This window comes from Drosophila willistoni, chromosome 3R (assembly GCF_018902025.1).
Source record: "Drosophila willistoni isolate 14030-0811.24 chromosome 3R, UCI_dwil_1.1, whole genome shotgun sequence".
Classification (NCBI taxonomy): Eukaryota; Metazoa; Arthropoda; class Insecta; order Diptera; family Drosophilidae; genus Drosophila; species Drosophila willistoni.
In genome coordinates this window covers 17,390,821-17,412,544 of record NC_061086.1, presented here as the reverse complement: position 1 = coordinate 17,412,544, position 21,724 = coordinate 17,390,821, and the positions used below count along the sequence as shown (strand labels likewise).

Below are 21,724 nucleotides of genomic sequence, written 5' to 3'. Positions count from 1 at the left end.
GCTCACATATGTTTGTTGTTGTTGTTGTTGTTGTAGCTGTTGCTTTATAATGATTGCCATACACCCATGACCAGGGTCTTTGAATGTTTTGGTTGAGAGCATATCTGGGCTAGTGTATCTTAGATATTTGCACGCAAAATTGTTTTTTATTAACGCTGCTACTTCTTCTTCTTTTTCTTTGACTTGGCCATCTTCTATAGATACATTTGTATGTATGTATCTTTAGGTCTCCTCATTGGCATTGTTCTGGTCAACGAATGGATTTGCTTGGTTTTTCGGTTAATCGTAGTTAAGTTTAAATCTCTTCAACTTCAAACTAAGTGAGACAAAGGCCATTTACCTTTCAGCACTGGCTGCAAAAATCCATTTCGTATTTTCTGTTTTTTTTTTTAACCTCTATTGTTAGAAAACGCACACAATTTGTTAGTTTGCTTTTTTTACCTTTATTTTATTTGTTCTATTTCGAGTTTTTATGTGTGATTTCGTTGGTGCCATTCATCATCATGTTTGAGTTTGCCTTAATTTTTCAGTTCAGTTTCTACATAATAAAATGCCTGATGCGTGAAATGTTTGTCCAAGCTTGAAGAGTTGTTGCCATTGTTGCCGGCTGTTGATTCATGTTCATCATCGTCATCGTCATCGTCATCATCATCATCATCATGATGTCGGCATATAACCTCAGCCCAGCCAGCCAACCGATCGAGCAAGCTTCAGTTCCATCCATAGCTTTATACCTTCTGTATATGATAGATCGGGGGCTATGGCTACTCCCGCCTCTCTCAATTCGCTTTTTATATCGCTTGGCCGTGTCGTCGGTTTATTTCTCGTGCTCGTGCCTCTCTTATAGGTTGTTGCCTCACAAAATGACACATTTAATGCACATTTGACTTGTAGATACATTTGAGTGAGCAGCCACCAAGCAGCAAATATCCAGCAGACGCCTTCCATCTCCTCTTTCGATCCTTTCCTTCTACCTTTGAGAACAGAGAGCTGCTCCTCCTCCTCCTCCACTTGGCGACAATGTCTCCACCACTCCTCACTCACATGTCTTCAATCATGAAAACTCTCGTGGTGATTACATTTAGTGCGAACATACACTACATATACAAGTATGTATTTGTGATATAAATATGAATATGAGTGTAAATACGAGTGCGAATGTGAGTACGTTTGTCCATATGTCTAGGCAGATGACATTTTGTGGACTCTTGAGTGTGTGTGTCAAGCATTTCAGTTTAGTTACAGTTTGTTGATTCTGAAAACGACAATAGAATTCACTTTGAGTTCTCTTACCCACACACGATAATGGCGGAGAATTATTCAGGTGAGTCTTGTAGACATCAACCAAAACAATGCTTATACTTTCGCTTGCTCCAATTACGATATATATAGGTATATATATATATATATTGGTTTAGCATCTAAAATCCAAAATAATTCCTTGGATCGAGAGTGATTAGGCGAGTTTTCAAGTACATTTAACTTTGAACGGATGTTATATAAATGATTTAAATTTATAATTTACTAAAGTAAGACAAACACTCAATTTTAAGAAATTTTAAATAGATTTCGACGTATACATAAGATTAGTTTATTCACGCCTTAATTCATTAATTCAATTAATTATTTTTTCTTCCAAAAAAAAAGAAAATATACCGAGAATTTCGGCATCTCAGTTTTTGCGAATCTCTTGTCAATTATTTGAAAAAATTGCAGTATAGATAACTCTCTAAATATTAAGAGTTCTTCAATCATTTTTTAAATCATTTGGGAACTTGTTTAAATATATTTTCAAAATTAAAAAAAAAGAAAACTATTAGTTCTCATAATTTGCTAAATTATATGACAATCGATTAAAAATTCACGATGGTACTACCAAAATTTGCAACTTTTCGCTAAAATATGGTTTCGGGTCCAATTAAAGTTATGCTTTGGGATCCTATATTTTGGTCCTTCGACCTCGCTTAGCTTTAAGACAAAATTAAATTGTGATTGAGTTCTTTTTTAACAAAAACGAGTAAAAATGTAGATCTTTTTGTAGATTTTCCTTCGCCAACTCTCTTTCTTTTATCTGTACAAAGTTTTGTAAACTTAGTGACGATTGAATATAGTTTTAACTTCAAAATTGTTTCAAAAACCGCCACATGATAAGATATTTGGGAGCCTTGTTAGGCTATTTAATTCGAAAATTGCTCTTTCTTGGAACAATAATTGAGGGAGCACCTTGAAGAAGCCCTCTAACATAGCCATTATCATACAATGTAAGGCGAATGAAATGAATTGGTCAGACCTAGAGTAGAAAGAATATGTGGCCAGAAGTGGGTAGTCGTTCCATTGTCTGTCTGGAAACGGCTGCTACAAATATTAATTACACTAAATTCAGCCATTAACGCAAGATACTTTTCACCTCCCACAAATTATTGTGGCAACCGAGCAGAACCAAGCCGAATTAAACGTAAAGAGTACGAGAAGAGATGAGAAGAATGCAAAGATTTTGCTGTCCATGTCGATCCATGCCACGCAACATAAAGCCCAAAAAGTCATAACATGTAAAATTATGTTGATTGCAAATTTGTTAAGGTCATAAAATGAAATTTCATTTTTAATTTTAACGCCATTGTTTTGGCCAAAAGCCCAGCGAAGAAAATGGTAATGAAGGAAAAAATGAGAAAAACTAACTGCCTTAGCGTATTATTATAGCATTTAGCGGAATTTAATGCTTCCCCCCCACTTTTGGGCTGAGTTGAGTTGATTTCGGTGCCAGCAAATAAATCATTTGCAGAGAACGAATGAAAGAGAGAAATAATGTTTAGATTCTAAAGAAACCGATGGAGTTGGACTTGGAGTTGGAGTAGGAGTAATGGGAGACCTTCAGGCCAGAAAACAGAAATCACATTGTTACTAATTAACATAGTCGACATCGACATCGTTGGTATCTGGGAGTTGAACTACGCGCCTGCGCGCTTCGTTGGTCAACAATGATGTGGATGACGATGATGATAATAATGGGGAGAGAGAGAGAGAGAGAGAGATGCAGATGGACTGCTGGAGAAGCTAGGCTCAAGCTACAGTGGTAGGTTGGTAGTAGGTGGGTGCCAGAGCGCAGAGAGCTGTGAAAAGTCAAGTCAACAGTTCAGTTTTATGGTAGTTTTTCAGTTTTTAGCACGGTTCAAAAGCTCTACAACCTAGAATTTTAGACATCATAGACGGCTACTGCTTGTGGTTTCCCTTTTTTCAACCAAGTTGCATTTTGGTATTGAGTTGAAACTTGCATAATACACACACACACACACACACACACACACGTAGACGCAGCTAACTATCATCCCTCCCTCTCTCATTTTTAGAAGGTGATGGGGGGGAATTTCGTTTAATTTATTACCATATTCAGCTGAATCTGACGCGCGCCAACGGCAACACCAAATCCAACTTCCAACTTTACCTTTTAGCCATACACTGACATTGGCTTCTAATACTGTGCGAAGCAAAGTGCACCCCCTATAATTCCTATACCCATTAGTTACATCTTACAATGGGTATATTAAATCTTCTGATCAAGAGGTCCCTAACATGATTGGATCCCCCCTCCTAGGATAAGAAGGCAAGACAATAGTCTAGAAGGAGTTTCATTGGGAAATGATTTAGTGAATTAGTACTGGGTATCTCAGAGTCGTTTACATAATTGGGGTGTCTAGAACTTGCAGTAAATTCAAATGGGTTTTAACTTAGACTAGGGCCAGCCACATCAACAATGCTATTGTTGCTGTCGACGACGATGACGATGACGACGACGACGGCTTCTCCTCGAACTTTAATTTGGTTCTCTGTTTTCTCTTATTTTTTTTCCATTTTTTTTCTGCTTTTTTAACATTTTTTTTGTTGTTTTGTTTTTGTTTTTGTTTTATTTGGTTACGTACGTAGTAGATGTAAATTTTACGCCATAGAAAAGCGTTACGGTCGAGTTCATTTTTAAACAAAGAACAATCCAAAGAACAACATCAGCGGCAAATGTGAGTTGAACTCTTTTTGCTTTTATTTTTTGTTTTGTTTTTTTGTTAAACATTAAATTGTATAATGCGAAAGCGGCTAATAGAGAGGGATAGAGAGAGAGAGAGACAGAGATTGAGTGAGAGAGATGCCAGAGGCAATGAACGAATCGTGTAAATGAAAGATACGAATTGCATTTGATTGCATTTAGTTGGAATGTAGATAAATTTAATGAGAAATTTGAATTTCAGATATTTAGATATGTGTGGCTTTATTTTTTATACATTTATGAGATACGCTTGAATCTCACAGATGCAAAATCCAATAGGTTCTAAGTCAAACAACTAGCAAAAAATAAAGCTAGTCTACAGGTACTTTTTTAAATACTACCTTTTTGAAATTTGAAATAATTTCGTGGTTAGTCCTCAAAATAAGATTCTTTGAAAGGCAACAAAAAAAGGTTAACAGGAATTCTGTTTGGCTATTTCATGGACTTCAAAATTCTATCATTAGCTAAAGAACTCCAAATCGGTCATATAAACAACCCAATGAACCAAAAAAATGCCTCAATTTTACATTATTTATTTTTATGAACTAGAAATTATTTTTCTTGCCAAATTTTGGTGATAAATTTTATATGAAATGACTCATTTAATAATTTCAAAAATATTTAATTTTTCACTTTTCATCTTAAAACTATTTTATTTTGCTCAAATTTAAAGCTCATAAACAATAACAAAATAATATATCAAAAACTAGAGTCAAACCAGAGAAATTTCCATAGAAGGTCTCGTCAAAAAATTTCAGTTGACCTTAATTACTTAATTACACAATTAAAAGAATTCCTTTTTATTGGAATCAAATTTCTAACTAAACTCATACCTCAAAACTCCAAACAATTCTCTCATTTTAAGTTATTTAATATAAGAAGCAAGGTAAACCTTTATATGAGTAATTCTTTCACTATACTTCTATTGATTGTTTTTAAATTCAATTAAATGTTATTCCTTTGTTCTGTATAAAGTAATGAATACCTACTACTCAATGTTTTGAGTTTTTCCAAATGATATAAATTTCAATTATTATATCAAATTGGTTTTTATTAGGTTAACTAATGATTGCTTATGGATATAATGTTACGTGGTTCTAAGGCAACAGGTTGACAATTAATTTGCAATCAACTTTCAAAACTTCAAACGGCAATAACAAAAAAAACCTCACAAAGCACTTTATGCATCATTAAGAATTAGGCAAACAGAAGAAAATGAAAAAAACTGAAAAAAAAACAGTAACCAAACGACAAAATGGAGAAATAGACAAATACAACAAAAATATCCGCTTGCTGGCCAGTTAGAGTTGAAGATGGAGTTAGAGCCCCGAGCCCGAGTCCGAGACCAAGTCCGAGTCTGAATCGATGTTGAACAGATGTGGCCGTTGCCCAACATACGCCAATTTATAATTATTAACTCCCAGCAAACGGCAAACAAACGAACAAATAAATAAAATCAAATTGTGTTTCGTGTGTGTAAAAACGTCTTGAAAAGGGGGCGGTTTGGTGCTCTAGCTGCTGCTGCGGCTGATGGAGGAGGAAGAAGGGGTAGGAGGAGGAGGTGGTTGCCTCCAAAGAACTGAACTAACATCCGTTCGCAACAGTCGATGAATGGAGATCGCGATGGTGATGGAGATGGAGTCTCTTATTTTCTGTCTCTTTCTCTCTGTCTCCACTCGCCTCCGCTCCCTCCTCCCCCCCATGAAAAAGCCGGTTCAGTGCTCCAACTTAATTGACTAAGTGAATGAATGAATGAATGAAGGGGTGACTGAGTGAATGAATGAATGGAAATGAATGAACTATAACTTGTTTTAGATTTTGCGCTTAACTTAACTACAAACAATCTGCCTAGAGCTCCAATCTTTGGGGCTCCCCATATGTTTGGCTTTGTGTAATTTGGTTTACCTCGTCCATCCATCTCCCTCCAGCTCTGTCGCCGTCTCTGTCTCCCTTCTTTTTTGTGTAAGAGTTCACATGTGAGAGAGACAGAGCAATGGCGACAAAATGTTGACCGGATGTGAGGCTGCGTTTTTTCTTTCTTTATGCCAGAGCTCCTTTAGGCCAGCTCTATATATACCTCCACCTCCTCCTTCCTCTCTTCACTCCAACTCTGTCTGCCCCTACAAACTGTAATTATATTATTAATGCGAAATTCATGTCTAAAGTGAAAAATTAATAACTCTGATGAAATTATCAATTTTGATTTTTTTTGCTTCTCTCTCATAAACTAAGGTGTTTTTTTTTTTGTTACCATCTTTATGGCGACAAATTAGTTTGCTTTTGGGGTAGCGGAGGGGGTAAAGTGTGTTATCTCTTGTCCCCCCTTAAACAAGAAAGTAAAAGCCGCAATTTCCGTTGCAACTCCCTCACAAAAATATCTATCAACACTTCGATCAACCACTCTAAGACAAAATCATAGAATAAATTCCTAGGCCGAGTACACCCTGTGTCTGTCTTCGAGCCATTTGCAATTTCCTTGCATATTTCCGTTGCCACAATTTGCCATAAACGCATTTCTGTTTATTTACTTAGGGGGCGCGCGCTGATTCCGAAGACGGTGGGGGGGAGGGGCGGCTGCAGCATTTTCATTAACAATTTTCAATTCTGTGGCCGCGCGTGTTAATTGAATTGTGAAAAATTTTGCAAAATTGAATGAATCAATAAATGTGGTTAAGAGAGATAGAGAGAGAGAGAGAGAGAGAGAGCAAATGCAAGCAAGTAATTGGCAGCAAAAAGATTCAAAAAATTCGTGACAAATTTTCAACAAAACATAAAATCAACCCCACGCAAGTCAACCTAAACGGGGGGAAGGGGTGAAGGTGAACCAAAAAAGAAAAAACCTTGGGAACTTTAGATAAAGGACACTTGTCGTCAGACAAATAATAAAATTATATAGAAATGCAATTGCTGCTGGGTCACCCGTTTGGTGAGAAGGGAATGCAACAAATAGGAAAATTGTTGAGGTCATCTAAGGGTGAAGGTGATCATGAGGGCGAGGGTAAGTATGAGGGTGTCCAGCAGTGGCATAGTTCCCTCTATTATGAGGGGTTACATATGCATCTAATGCATTGACTCGAGAATTCTCAGTAAACATTTGTCTAATTTTTGTTTTGTTTCTCGTTTTAGTCAATTCTATTTTAGCATAAGTTCGAATACTTAGATTAGCACTTGTATTTACTCAGTTTTAGAACTCATTTGATTCATTGTGGGATTGAATATTGTTTGGAATGCTCAAACATCGCAAGGGGTCATTTGGACTATTAATTATTTCTTACTTACTACACCCTTGAGCATGTGAGAGCCTGTTCTGGCTATATGAGGGTGAATTCCATAGACTACGGTGCATACAGGAGCAGTGCCTGTGGCAAGTGCAACATTTGATTGCTATCAAAGGTTTGGGAAACCAACCACCACCAGCAGCAGCAACAGCAGCAGCAGCAGCAGCAGCAACAGCAACATACGTGTAAAAGGACCTGCAGCGGCCTTTGGTCCTTGGCAAAATTGCGTCAGTGCGTCTATAAAATGCTATAATTTGTAGCTAACCACCTGAGTAGCACTCGATCTCTCTCCCCCCAACTCTCTCTCTTCTGATGTGTGTGTGTGTGTGTGTGGGAACGTGGGAAAATTCTCATTTCGAAAGCTAATGCAATTTGGGCCGCTGCCTCGTAAATTCTGTGCAAAAGTCGCTTTAGTTTTGTTATTTCTCTCGTCTTTTTTGCCTGATTTTTATCAGCCAGGTCCGCCCTTGCTGGTTACCTATTTTTATTTCTCTGTCTCTGTAACCCCGCTTTCCCTTTGTCTTTTGCCCCTCTCTCTTTCATTTTCATTTAATTTTCACATCGTTCGCTGGCTTTGGCTATGGCTTTTGTGTCATTTATTTGTCTACATTTGGTTGTTTTGCCTTTTTTTCTGGTCTTTTTTTTTTGTTTTACTTTTTGGTGGCTTTTGTTGAGTTGTTTGTTGTTGTTGTTGTTGTTGTTTCTCGCTCTCTTTGTTTTAAATGCGTCAAAGTGTAAATAAATTTGAATTTTCAGCTTGTTTTAGGTTTAATTTTTTGTGCCATTTCGTTGTTGTTGTAGTTGTTCTCCTCTTCTTTACTTTTAAGTGGCCGTCCCCACCTATTGTGTTGGTCTTCTCCTCCTTCATCATGTGGCTCACTCTCTATCTCTCTCTCACTCTTTCTCTCTCTGTCTCCCTGTTGGAGTTTTTGAGTTGTCGGCACTTTGCCTTTTGATCTGTGCGCTTGCGCAGCTGATTTGTTGATATATTTTGTATTCTATAGTTGTTGTTGTTGCCTCTGATATTTACCTTTGGCCCATTGCCATGTTTTATTTTGTTTATATAGCATCAGGATGTAACTAAAAGTTATTCTCCCTCCCCCCCCACGCATTTCATTAAGGGGCCCAACAAATTAGCGTATTACTTATAAAGATAACAAAAGTATCTGCAACTGAATGATTAAGGAGAGATTCGATTTGTTTATGATTCAGTATAAAAATTTATATATTTGCTTCGTGCTGCTTAGACGGGATCTTATCAAACTCAAGTGTCGCTTTTTCTTTCGGTAAAACAGAAGTCATTATGGCAGGAAATTGGTTTACGGGTTTAGTAGTTTTACAAATTTGAAATGTTTAATTTTTTTGGCGTTTTACTGGAAGAAAAATACGTAGGAACCTTTGAGAATCAGTTTTCTGAACGTAGAACTTGCCAAAACATTTTTACAATGACAGTTCTCAAATCTTCAGACTCAAACATATTAATCTGGTCATAATCTCTTAAAGAGATAAAACCATTATCAACTCAAAATGATTATTTTAGTTATTTTTCAAAAAAATTATTCAATTCTTTTTAAAGGTATAACGAAGTCGGCTTACTTACTATTTCATTGAAATTCGGGCTTTTAGACTGGAAACTCCCATTAATGAAGTATTTCATTTCTCAATTTATGAATCATTTATTCTGAACACAAATATTTAAAGAGAACTGACAATGTATCAATTAACATGTGCCAGTTTAAGGTTGAAACGAAAAATAAAAAATATGGTTGCAATATTATTTAAAGCAATTTCTCTGAATTATATTCAGGGCCGGATAGGCCAATGGCGGATCCAGATAAAGTTTAAAGGGAGAAAATCTGTCTGGGCTACTGAAATTTTAGCAGTTAAACTACCTCTTTAACATCATTGGGAAAGAAAATTTACATAATTTCCTCCCCCGTAGTTTTATCAATGTTCTGGACACTTAAAGCAATTCCGACTCTTTTTTTTACATTTTTAAAAATTACAAAAACTATGTGTACAGGAGTATAAAAAAAAGTTTATAAAGAATAGCAAATTTTGCCAATAATCTCCCCCAAAATATGCTTCAGTAAATACTTAAAAATTATCGAAATATCCCAATTACCGAAATCAAATACTCTGAACGTTTATTATTTTCTTACTTCCTTTTGAAATTTTTATCAAATTTAAAATAAAAGAGATCTCAAACAATGTAAAACGCGAAATTTTACAACCCTCGTCCTCGTCTCCCACGCTAGATACCAAATTGTTACGTTGTCCTTGGCCCAGGACTTGATGCAACATTGGCGAGCAATGAGCCGTAACCTTGAGTTAGTTTGGCCCTTCTATGTACGTACACATTTGTCGTGTAATTTATCAAAAAAAAAAACATAAACAAATATGTATGTATTTATGATCAGATCACTGTCTCTCTGTTGATATCTCCCTCCCTGTCTCCTTCTATCTCTGTGTCTGTGTCTGTGTCTACTCTGGTGGCAGGCGTGGGAAAAGTTTGTACAAGTTGTTCATTTTGTTGTTGGCTATTAAAAAGTCATTGCATATAGGACAATTAATGAGTTACCAAATGCAATTATTACCGGTTAAGGTAAACTATGGAATACGATAGGAATAGAATACGTTAGCATATACATCGATTGCATTGGTAAGGGTATAGATATGGGTATGGGTATGGGTGGATTGCCAAAACAAAGGGGAAAAAGGTTTTTCGGGCATTTCAAGCGAAACTGCAAAAATGAGCAAGGTTAAGAATGAAATACACAAGAGCCGCAGGACATTTCGGTAAATCAATGAGAAAGAATATGAGAATGAAAAAAAAAAAGAACAACAAGCAAATGAGAAAACAACATCCGGTAATTTACTTCCTTTAGTTCCGTATCGATGCACCTTGAAATCCAAAGAATAAGGCCCAAGAGACCATTTAAGAACATTTCAGTTCAATGCCTTTTGTGTGTGTGTGCAAAGTGGTTGAGATTTCAGATTTATGAATGAACTACACCAGCAACAACAACAACAAGTGCTGCCCCGAGGACTTGAAGGATGAGGATAAGGACAATGCGTCGGCGCAAGTAAATTAGGCAAGCCGAAAGTGGCCAGGCAGGTAGCCCGCGTGGCCTAGTCAATTCTAATATTCCACTATATCGCCTGACTGCATCTTGTTTTATCCATATGCGATGGGTCAGGGAGGGGGCTAAGAAAGAAAGAGAAAAAAAGAAACTAGGAATAAGGAAGAAGGAAGAAACGAATGACGGACTGCCTGCAGTTTCTCACACTCGGAACACACACAACAGAATTGGGAAATATGTGGGCGATGCAAGCATCTGAGAGAGCGAGTGTGTGTGTGTTGGTGTGTGTGTGCGGCACACAATCTGGCAATGAATTATAGTGGAAAAAAAAGCGCAAACTCAGGCACAACAGTTGTCCATGGGGTAGCAGTCAATCTCTCCCTCTCTCTGTCGCTCTGTCTCTGGGCCAGGGCACACACATGTTCAAAACGGTCGACGCATAGTGTTGTTGTTGTTGTTGTGTGTGTGTGTAATGTAGTCATGGTGATGTCGAGTCGGACAGGTGCACAATTCTCTGACAGACTCGCCTGCCCAGAGAGTTTCCAGGGTTCATGTTCATTCGTTTGTGCTTTGCGGTAGTTGCTGTTGCTAGTGACCGCATGCCACATTATGCTTAGTCTCCCTCCCTCACTTACTCTCTCTCTCTCTCTCTCTCTCTTTGTCTCTGTCTCTCACTGTGTCTCAGTGGGAAACAGCTATAAATGAGCCATTTAGCGAGTCACTCACTGAAATTTTGACCAACTGTCTGACCTTTAAAAGAACAAGAAGAAAAAAACCAACAACTGGCACACATAAAAACAAGGAAGAAAGCCAGACAAAGTCAGAGTCAGAGTCACATATTGCTTTCTCTCCTCTCTGATCGAGAGAATCGATTAATTGTTATCTGTTGGAATCTAAAATTTTCATTCATTTCCTATATGATTGGCCTATATCTTTGCTGATCATAATGGAAGATCATCGTTTGCTCGTTTGCTTCTCAGTTTTCTTAGTTGATTGTCATCTCTCATAGTGATCTGTTTCATCCAGAGGATCAATGCCATTTGTAGTGGCCACTCCAAATAACAAGATCAATATCATTTTGCCAACATTTTAATCAAGATTCAGCAAGTAATCGCTATCTGAAGATCATAGAACAATATTTCTCATCCTCATTTAGCATCTCTCTCTCTCTCCATCCCTTTCTGCCTCTTTTATTTCCCTAAGTTTCTTTCTCTCTTGCCTCATCAGAGGCACCTCCTGATGTCTTGCCACTGCACTACACATTGCGTTTTGCTATCAAAGTATCTGGTTTCATTTCCGCTCTAGAAAAAGGAGCTGTGAAACGCATCCACAAAGTGTGTGAGCGAGATAGTATACATACATAAGTTGTTGTTGTTGTTGTTGTTGTTATTATTTGTTGTTTACAAGTCTAACACACAATCAAAGCATATCTTTAGTTGCTGATGCATCTGTTTATTTTGTTATTAAAAAAGAAAAAAAAATGAGGAAAAACTGAAGCGATGAAGCGAAATGAAATGCTGCAGGTACATCCACTGAATCCTGTCTGAATCGCATCGTTTTTTGCCCAGCCTCGGTTTACATAGAAAATTGATATTATTCTAGTGCACGGAAACAGCAGCTTCAACAGGTGTCTATGGGAATGGGAATGGGAATCATCGTGGGTATGGCAGAAGCAGGAGGTAGTTAGTGTCTCTAATGGGCGGGGTATATTCACTACCGTCTGCAGGTGGTGCTGGGTAGGAGGCGATGGTGCAGAGGAGGGGGGGAGTTGGGGCGCTGCTGCAACTGTAATTATGATAGTATGCGTGTCAAAACATCTCAACTACAACTACTACCACTATATAGTTGGCTTGTGTTTACGATTTCCTTCCGTTTTGCAGACTAACAGTTTATTTATTTATTTAGCTTTGACTTCTTCTAACAGGTTCGTTTGCCACACTCTTTCTCATTCACTCACTAACTCTCCCTCTGTCTGTCTCTTTCTGGTGTTTTCCTGTCTCTATCTCACTCTGTTACCCCATCATAATTTATATGCCTCACGCGCTGCATTGACATCCGATTTACATTAGTGAAGAACCCAAAGGAAAGAGATGGTTGTAGTTAACCTTGTCTACACTTGAAGAAATTAAACCTACATATATTCTATATGGATTTTTTGAATTGATGTGTTATGGTTATTATATTAACAAAAGAGTTTTTGGCATTAAAATGAATTATGTGTAACTTGATGCAATTTCATTTCGTATAACAATTTAGACTCTGATTTGTTCCTTTTTTTTCCAAGTGTATGCACATAGTTTCCGAGCGGAAATGCTTCTTCTCACTGCATTCTATAGATCGGTGTGGTGTGTCTTCCATTTCTCCTGTGATTCTCTGTGATTTCTTTGGGTTTCCTAGAGAGTGTGCATTTCGCGCACACGTGCAACAAATCCTGCGCTTCTCCATTTGATATCAATTCAATGCTCAATGGCTCAAGTGTCAGCGAGTGCCCTTCCTTTTACCTTACCTTACCTTACCTTAAGCTATTTGTTCAATTCTGAACAGCTGTTCCTTAGCGTCTTCTGGAGGCGCTTCCTGCAACTCCTCCCATACTCTCTTCTTTCGTAGACTCTTTATGGCAAAATGAATCCTGTAATCCTTTTGTCTGTTTAAAACAAGTTTTTAATTGAAATTCAAACGAAATCGTTGGCACACACCATAAGATTTCCATTGCCATTATGTTGTTCTGTGTTGCTGCCCGCCCGCCCCTCCTTCTACTTCTGTGCCTCGGCTTACACCCCTTTCTTGCCATTTGGTATTCATCTGAGGCAAATATAATTATTATGTTAACCCTTCATACATACATACATCTCGCCCCAGCCCAGAACCGCCTCCCTCCTTAACCTCCCTCCATCTTATGGCAAGTTACGTGTACGTTTTGGGCAAGTAGTAGTTAGAGGATCTTTTTCCTTTTCAAGAGAGAGATCGGCGTTGTGTTGTGTCACCAGGTTTTTATGAGTTTGTGATTGGTTATTCGGTGCTTTCAATAATTTTCGGTGGTGGTGGTGGTGGCTCCGGTCCTCTGCTTCTTTCTACGGTTCCTCTTCAATACGCGCACGTGCTTCAACCGGAAATGGTCGTAAGCGATGAGGCGCATCATCTATCTCGCTCTAGCCTTTACTTGTTTTTTCGGTGTCTTGTATTTTTTTTGTTCTTGTTGTTGCCCCAGGGCCCAGCTGCTGTCATTGCCTGTTTGTTGCTGTTGTTGTTAGTCTCCTCTCTTCACTTTATTTTATTTTTTTATTTTTTTCGTATTTCCGTTTGTACCTTCTATTGTGTTCTTTGTCAAAAATATATATTTTTATTTAAGTTACTAGTTTGTTGCGTGGAGGGGAGGGGACTGTGGGGGGCTGGAGGCAGCACTGGCGTGTGCTACCTGAATTTTTAAGTGGCCAAAAAAAAAACAAAAATAAATCCCGCAATCCTTTTTATGGTTAAAGTTCATTTGCCAGTACAACCAAAATTGGTCAACAGCTGTTAAATATGCTTGACCAGCATAGCATAAATAATTGTTAACATTTTGACAACAAGTACGTACACATAAACAGTCTATATATGTATATATTTTGTCTGTAAGTATTTTTGTTGCATTTATGCCGTTAAATTGGCAAAAAGGTTTTTTATGCCTTATCAGCAAGATACCCAAACACACACACACACACTCATAGAGTGAGATACAAAGTAAGTAAAGAAATGAATTTTCCAGGAAATACTTGAGCGATTTGTCTTGGAATTTGTTTCGTTTTTTAACATTTAAGGCCATTGCATTTTGCAATGGTTGTTGTTTTTCTTCTTATCAAGCAAACTAAATCAATAAGCAGTATTAACAAAACTGATAACAACTGGTCAACTTGTTATAGCCAACATTAAGCGTGTGTGTGTGTGTGTGTAAGTGTACGGGGAGGTTTAGTGGTTGTAGGTGGTAATGATAATCCATTACCCAGTAATGCTTAATAACCAAATCAGCGAAACGTGTCTTTGCCTTCAGCCACGTAGCTAGAATTCAGTACAACACGTTTGGCCACCATTTTTTTTTCAATTCGCAAATCAAATAAAATGAAAACAACAACAAAAAACACACAAATTAATTACATAAAGTCAACAAAAAAATAAATAAATAAAAATGGCAGATCCACAAAATCTTAAAGACACACGTTCAGTTCTTTACTATTTTCATGAATAGTTAAGTTTAGATGAGGTTTTTTCTTCTGTTGGGTTTTTGGCATGATCTCATCCGCCATATACCATATACCTACATATATGTGTGTATATAAAGACGCCAACCAATCCCACTTTGTCTCGTTCTCTATGTATAAGTGATATTTCTGTTGGCCATCATCAAATGGGAAAAATGTTGATGACTGCCGCTGCCCACATGCTAGTAAAGAGAGACCATTTTAAGACTTGACTGAAGGGGGGGGCGAATGGGATGGGGATTGTATGCGGGGGAGGTGCGTGTGTGTGTGTGTGTGTGTGTGTGTGGGGTTGTTAATGATCTCGAAAAGCTAATTTGAAAGGCAACTGTACCACACAAAATAAAAAAAAAAACATTTAAATTAAATAACAATCAACAAGTTGCTAGAAATGCCAAACTAAAAACAAAAGCTATAGATAAATATAAATATATATATATATGTATATGGGTGGATATATGCTTGTGTATGTATACATGTATAAATTTTTAATGTGAACACCCTGTGAAAGTATTTTTTCGTATACGATTCTTTGCTTGATTATTATTATTGCCATTGGCACATTAGTATGTGTATTACAATTTAGCAGCCCGAAAAAGACGAAGCCAAAAAGCCGAACGTACAGACACACACGAACGCCAAATGCTCCCACACACCAACACATGCGGACGCTCACTCACTCTCACACACACATAGATACAGGGGCGAGTCAAGCGAGAAACGAATGAAATGCCGACTCTGAGATACAGATACAGCCAACAACACGAGGCGCAACTTCAGAGTAACTTCAGTTCTTAAACGGATGTCGAAGGTAGCAGAACGCTCGCTCATACACGGTTCGCTCGCGCTCGATCAGTGGGAAATTACATATGCACATATGTACATACATACAAAAATATAAGAATATTACTTATACGCCACAGTGTACAAAGCAAGGAATCTTTTAGTTGCGATAAACACAAATTAAATCAAGCACAAGCAACAACAAAAATAATATAAATAAGTCGCAAAATAAGCGATAAATGTCCAAGCACAAAGATTAAAAACATTTTGGCATTGAAGCTGTGCTGCATTATTTGTTGCTATTAAAAGTAAATAAATTCAAACAACAAGTGATATTCGAATACTCATTGAATAAAATTGAATTGCAAAGTGAATGTGCGTGTGTTTGTGTGTGTATCAACAATTGAGAGATTTACACTTGGCTTCAAATTAATGAAAACAAATTGAGTGTGAAAAAAATTGTAAATTATTTTGAAAATTTCTTGATATAAATAACAAAGTTAAAAAATTCAACATCTACAAGTGTTAAGTGATAAAAAGTTTAAGTTATTTTTAGTTGGTATACAAAAACAAAAAAAAAACAACTAAATAAAGTGCTCAACACCCACATAAACTTATCAATCATACAACAGAAATGTATGTGAAGCAACTACAATCAGAACCCGCATTCCCTTAACCACTCAAACGACAAACCAAAATCTACAACGAAATTAAGTGCAAAAATTAAATTTCGCCCCCCCAAATGACAAAACAAAAAAAAATAAAAGAGAAAGAAATAAAAACGTAAAAGAAAATCAATTTTAATACAACTGCAAGTACCACCAGCATAATAGAGGAGAGGAGATCCTCTAACAATAACCAAAATCCAACTCCAACTCCAACGCCAACTAGATTGTCAATTGTCCAGTTCAATTTTGACAGTTCAAATCCCGCAGAATTGATTTTGATGAGATTTTTGAATGAAATGAATGATCAGCATAATACAAGTCAATGACGACGTGCATTTATATTTTACAATTTCCGTTGTTTTTGAGTATTGATCAATTTGAAAACGAAACGAAGAAATGCCGCCCTCTGCGTTCTCAGTAAATGCCACCATAATCAGTGCCGCAAATAATTTGGTCAGCGACAAGGAAGACGCAGTGAATAGCAAACTAATACAGCAGCAACAACAGCAACAACAACAGCTGCAGCAACAGCAACAGCAACTTTTTATTAATAACAATTGTCAGGGGGCAATTGATTACAATAATTATAAAGAGGCCACAAATATGGTACTACAAAGCTATGAGAATTATCCTAGCTATCATTTGGCACAACATCATCATCAGGCTCAGCATCATCATCATCATCATTCTCATCATCATGCTCAGGCTCATGCTCATCAACTTCATCAGCAGCAACAGCAACAGCAGCAGCAGCATGAGCAACATCAGCAGCACTTACAGCATCATCATCAGCAGCAGCAGCAGCAACAACATCTGCATTTGCAACAGCAGCAACATAATCACCTACAACAGCAGCAACAACAACAACTTTATGGCTCAGCCAATCAACAACAGCAGCAACATCGTCTTTCCGGCGGCAGTACTGGCAGTAATACAGCCTCATCTGGTTCTAGTTCTAGTACCTCATCATCAAGCAATTCATCGCAAAGTTTTGGCAGCAGCAATTTAGCTGGTGCTCTGAATAGTACAACGGCTGCATCCTTGGGACTTGGTTATTTCAATGATATGATACCCTTTACTGGTGCTGATTTCTCAACATCCCCAAACTCGGCAACATCGGCAACATCTGTGGCATCAGCAGCAGCAGCAGCAGCAGCGGCAGCAACAGCAACAACAGCAACAGTTGTAGCAGCAGCAGGAGCAACATCATCCGCAACAAGCAACAACCACACAACCTCCAATGCCTATTACACAGATTCGGATGTCAACTTCTTTAGTTCAGGTACGGCTACAGGTCAGCAAATATTTACCAACATCAAGCAATAGAAATTTTAATTACAATTGCTGAAGTGTGAAAAAAGAGCAGCTCAGAAAAAGATGCGGTGGCATAATTAAATTGTAATTCGTTTTTAAGTGTTTGGGCGACAGGCAAACAACAGCAAACAGGCAAACACGCAACAAGTTGACACGGTTGGCAAGGGGGATGAACGAATGGATGGATGGATGGATGGATGGATGGATGGATGGGTAGATGATGCGTTGAAATGGCCAAGGGGGAGTAACAATTAAATACTTTATTTGCTGCTGTCAGATACATATATTTTAAAACGTATCTGCAGATAGACATAAAGATGAGTTAAGCTGCTGCAACTTGGTGTTGTGTGTTTGTGTGTGTGTGTGTGTGTAGGAGGGGATCATCTCACACAAAATACAAATCATCAGTCCGGTCTAACTCTCTTGCCAGCCAACTGTAGGTCGCCAATGTATCTCTATCTCATTGTATCTGTATCTGCGCAATACCGTCTATCGTTGGCCCGAGCGAATGGGAAGCGCTAAAAGCTTTTTCTTCTTCTCTAAAAGTGAGCGAACAAAAAAGATTCCCATACATGTGTGTGTGAGAGCAAGTCAGCTGCAACTGCGCATGTGTATATATGTTTACGTGTGTGTGTGTGTGTTTGAGTATTTCAACAGGTTTTTGTATCCCACAGATACTTTTGCCCGTCTCTCGAAATGTGTGAAGTTTTCATTGTATTTGCTTTTAATGTGGCCGCAGACCATTAGATTGGGGAGGTTGTACACACACACATGTCTCTCTGTGTGTGTGCGTGTGTATCTGTGAGTTTTATATTTGTATCTGTATTTGTCTTTTGCTCTTTTTGGTATTGGTATGAGCTGTGATTTTGATTGGTTTTCGAACTGCTTCACACCATTGCTTTTCACTGTGTGTGTGTGTGTTTGAGTGTGTGTGAGTTGGAGAGAAACGCCCCAATAATATTTAAGAGATGAAGCGATTCAATTGTATTGACAAATTTTCAGTGCCAAATTACTAATATGTCAATTATTAAAAAATTGAATTGTTTACAAAATTCACATTCAATTTATAATAACATTAATTTGAAACTTTTTGTTTGTTAATTTTAAAAAAATTTAGCCAAAAACTACCAAATCATTAAGAATAAGTTTATAAAATTTGATATTTTCAAATACTTTTTGAAACTTCATCATGATAAATAAATTTTCAAATACATTTTTCTCTATGACTCGTTTCAATTTCATTTTAAATACTTTTCTGGACTTTTTCCTTATGTAAATTAATTATTATAAATGAATTTTAATATTAATATATATTTGATTAGCTTTCAATTAGTTTGCTCTTTATATACTACATCATCTCAATAATATTTTTCATTGGAAAATTAAACCGAGTGACTAGTTTGAATATTATTTTATCTATAACAAGAAAAGACTAACCAATTTTTTAGTTAGATATTAAAATACAAGTATCTTAGGCTATTAAAGGATTATAAAAATCGCTAAAATTTACCTCAAATGAATTAAAATTTAATTGTCAATTGTGTGTATTAATTTCTTGTCTTTACCTATTTTTTTGTTATCTCTTCAGGCTATAGCAGCAATGCACATGATCGTAGTAACCACAGCCCGCCACCGCAGCAGAATGTTAATGGTAGTAGCAACAATAATAACTCTATGTTGCCGCCAGTTGTCCAACAGCAATCAAATACCGGCGATAACAACAACACCAGCACCAGCAGCAGCAGCAGCAACAACAACAACAACAGCAGTAACAATGCCAACAGTAGCAGCAGCAACAGCAACAATAGCCATGCAAATACGGGCAGCAATACCAACAGCAACAGCAACAATAACAACAACAATAATAATAATAATAATAACAACAACAACAACATTAACTATATGGCTGCAATGGCAGCAATTTACCATCATCAGCTTAAAGAAGAACCAGGCACCGGTACACAGAATACCGGGAATGGTAATGTAAGCGGTAATACCGCCTACAATGGTCCAAATAACCAAAACGATCCCACCGATCTCAGTAGTTACGGCCTGCCCGCACATTTGGCAGCTGCAGCAGCAGCCGGACACTACAGCGGAGGCAGCGGAGGTAATCCGGGCAGTGGCAGTGCCAATGACGATAGCGACTATCATAGCACAATGTCCGGAGGTCAGGAGCATCAGAGTCAGGCATCGAGTGCAGGAAACGGTAGTGGCAGCACCAATAGCAACAGCTACATGGACGGCAGTTCCGAGTTCTATGGCTCCTATGGACGCAATCGATTCCATGATAGCTATCCATCCGAGTTCACGCCATACGATGCACCGCAGTTTCAACAGATGAGCGCCCAGGCCTCGGCCATGGATCAATGGGGTGCCCATGCCCATCAGCATCCAGCTGCTTATCTGGGTCTGGACAAATCCCTACTGGGTGGCTATACCACCCAAGGGGGAGTGCCCTGTTTCACGGGCTCCGGACCCATACAGTTGTGGCAATTCCTGCTCGAATTATTGCTGGACAAGACGTGCCAAAGTTTCATATCATGGACGGGCGATGGCTGGGAATTCAAACTCACCGATCCCGATGAGGTAAGCTTATCAAATAGACCATTGTCTTTGGTTACTTGTTAACTAACCAACAATCTACTCAACAGGTGGCACGTCGCTGGGGCATACGCAAAAATAAACCCAAAATGAACTATGAGAAACTAAGTCGGGGTCTGCGTTACTATTATGACAAAAATATCATACACAAGACGGCGGGCAAGCGCTATGTCTATCGTTTTGTCTGTGATCTGCAGAATCTAGTGGGGTAAGTTGAAAAAATACTTAATCGTAAGCTAAAATATCAAAGAAAATGTTCAAATGTTTCATTACTAAAGTTCAATTTCCGCCAATCAAATCTATTTTCTAAGATCTTTTCATATTGTTAACTTAGTTTACTAATTTATTTATTCGATTTTCTTCTTACAGACACACACCTGAGGAATTGGTGGCGAAATTTGATTTGAAAATTGAGAAGAAGGATGTGGACTAGCAGAGAAGCAGCACAGTACAGGCCACAAAAATACTTTCGATAGTTTATTGTTTTCCACTGCGTGATGTTAAATTTTAAGCAGCAGCATTTGACTGCAATCTTGCTACGAGATTAAAGTGTTAGTATCCTTCCCACCCCTTCCTCCCTCCCTTCCTCATCACCACCACCACCACCAAGCCCTTAATATTTGCTTGTAATTATTGTATAAAATTTAGACTTATTTTAAATTAATTTGAAATTAATTTAAAATACAAATTAAACTATAGTTAGTCCATAAGTAGTCTCTAGCAACGAAAATATCAAAAGAAAACAAATCAAATCACATCAAAAAAAGTAAAAACCAGTTAAAGATCGAAATTCAAAGACTATAAACTGATAAATCAAAAAAAAAAAAACAAAAAAAAAAACAAAATACATTTTGTGCAATGCAATAGTTTGTTTCTGTTTTTTCAAATATCAAAACAATATTGAAAGAGGCCATAAAAACTATGCGTAACAAATCCCCGCCACTCCCCCCACGAAAACAAAAACAAAACAAAACAAAAAAGTGATATTAAGAGCCACAATTTGTTGTTAAAAAGAAGAAGAATAAGAAGAAAGGATACAATTTCATAATGTATATAACACACACAAAGGAAAATTGATATGTACATACACATAAAGAAACTATACATATATGTATATATGTTGTGTGTATGTGTAATTTTTGCTAAGTAGGTCTCTAGTATTTATCTATATGTATATGATAATGATCTGTAATCTGTGCTACTGGTACAACTAAGTTTTACAAACCCATAACATTTTTTTGTACTACATACATACTCCTCTCCTCCTGCTAAACTATTATCTATCTATTGATCTATTGATTATGTATAAATTTTTGAGCGCTTCCGTGCGATCCCAAAAGTTATAAACGCTATTTTTTTATAATAAACACACACATACATATATATTATACATGTCTTGTATTGCATAGTGCATATGCAAACATATTTAGTTTATTCAACTACTTTTAGTTTGACTACTTAGTTAGAAACGGCTGCTTTTGAGTTTTCCATGTGTCGTTCCGTTTTTGAATTGAATTTGTGACAATTTTTAATCATGTTTGTGTATAGCTAGAAATTTACGTTTATCAATTAAGTCTACGTTTGTATTTCACATAAACAAAATATTATGTAGAGCAATTCTAAAATATTGTATTTAAATATACACTATAAATAAATATATATATATATATATATACATATATATATTATAACATTAATTAATGCTATTAAGAATAATGCTAATAAT

The 21,724-nt window shown here is 37.2% G+C and overlaps 1 protein-coding gene across 4 annotated transcripts in view; it reads left to right on the top strand.

Annotated features, from left to right (window-relative positions):
• LOC6648163 (ETS-like protein pointed) overlaps window positions 1-21,056 on the top strand; it is a 72,379-nt gene extending 51,323 nt beyond the window's left edge. For 3 of the 4 annotated variants that reach the window (XM_047013301.1, XM_023178727.2, XM_002070750.4), the window contains 3 exons: window positions 18,983-19,983; window positions 20,049-20,206; window positions 20,368-21,056. In XM_047013301.1, the coding sequence (XP_046869257.1) occupies window positions 18,983-19,983; window positions 20,049-20,206; window positions 20,368-20,431 (1,223 nt within the window). In that variant the 3' untranslated portion in view covers window positions 20,432-21,056. Of the gene's footprint in view, window positions 1-16,184; window positions 17,168-17,317; window positions 17,363-18,982; window positions 19,984-20,048; window positions 20,207-20,367 lie in introns of those variants that run through there. The other variant, XM_023178728.2, reaches the window with a different exon arrangement.
• The last annotated feature ends 668 nt before the right edge of the window (window positions 21,057-21,724 follow it).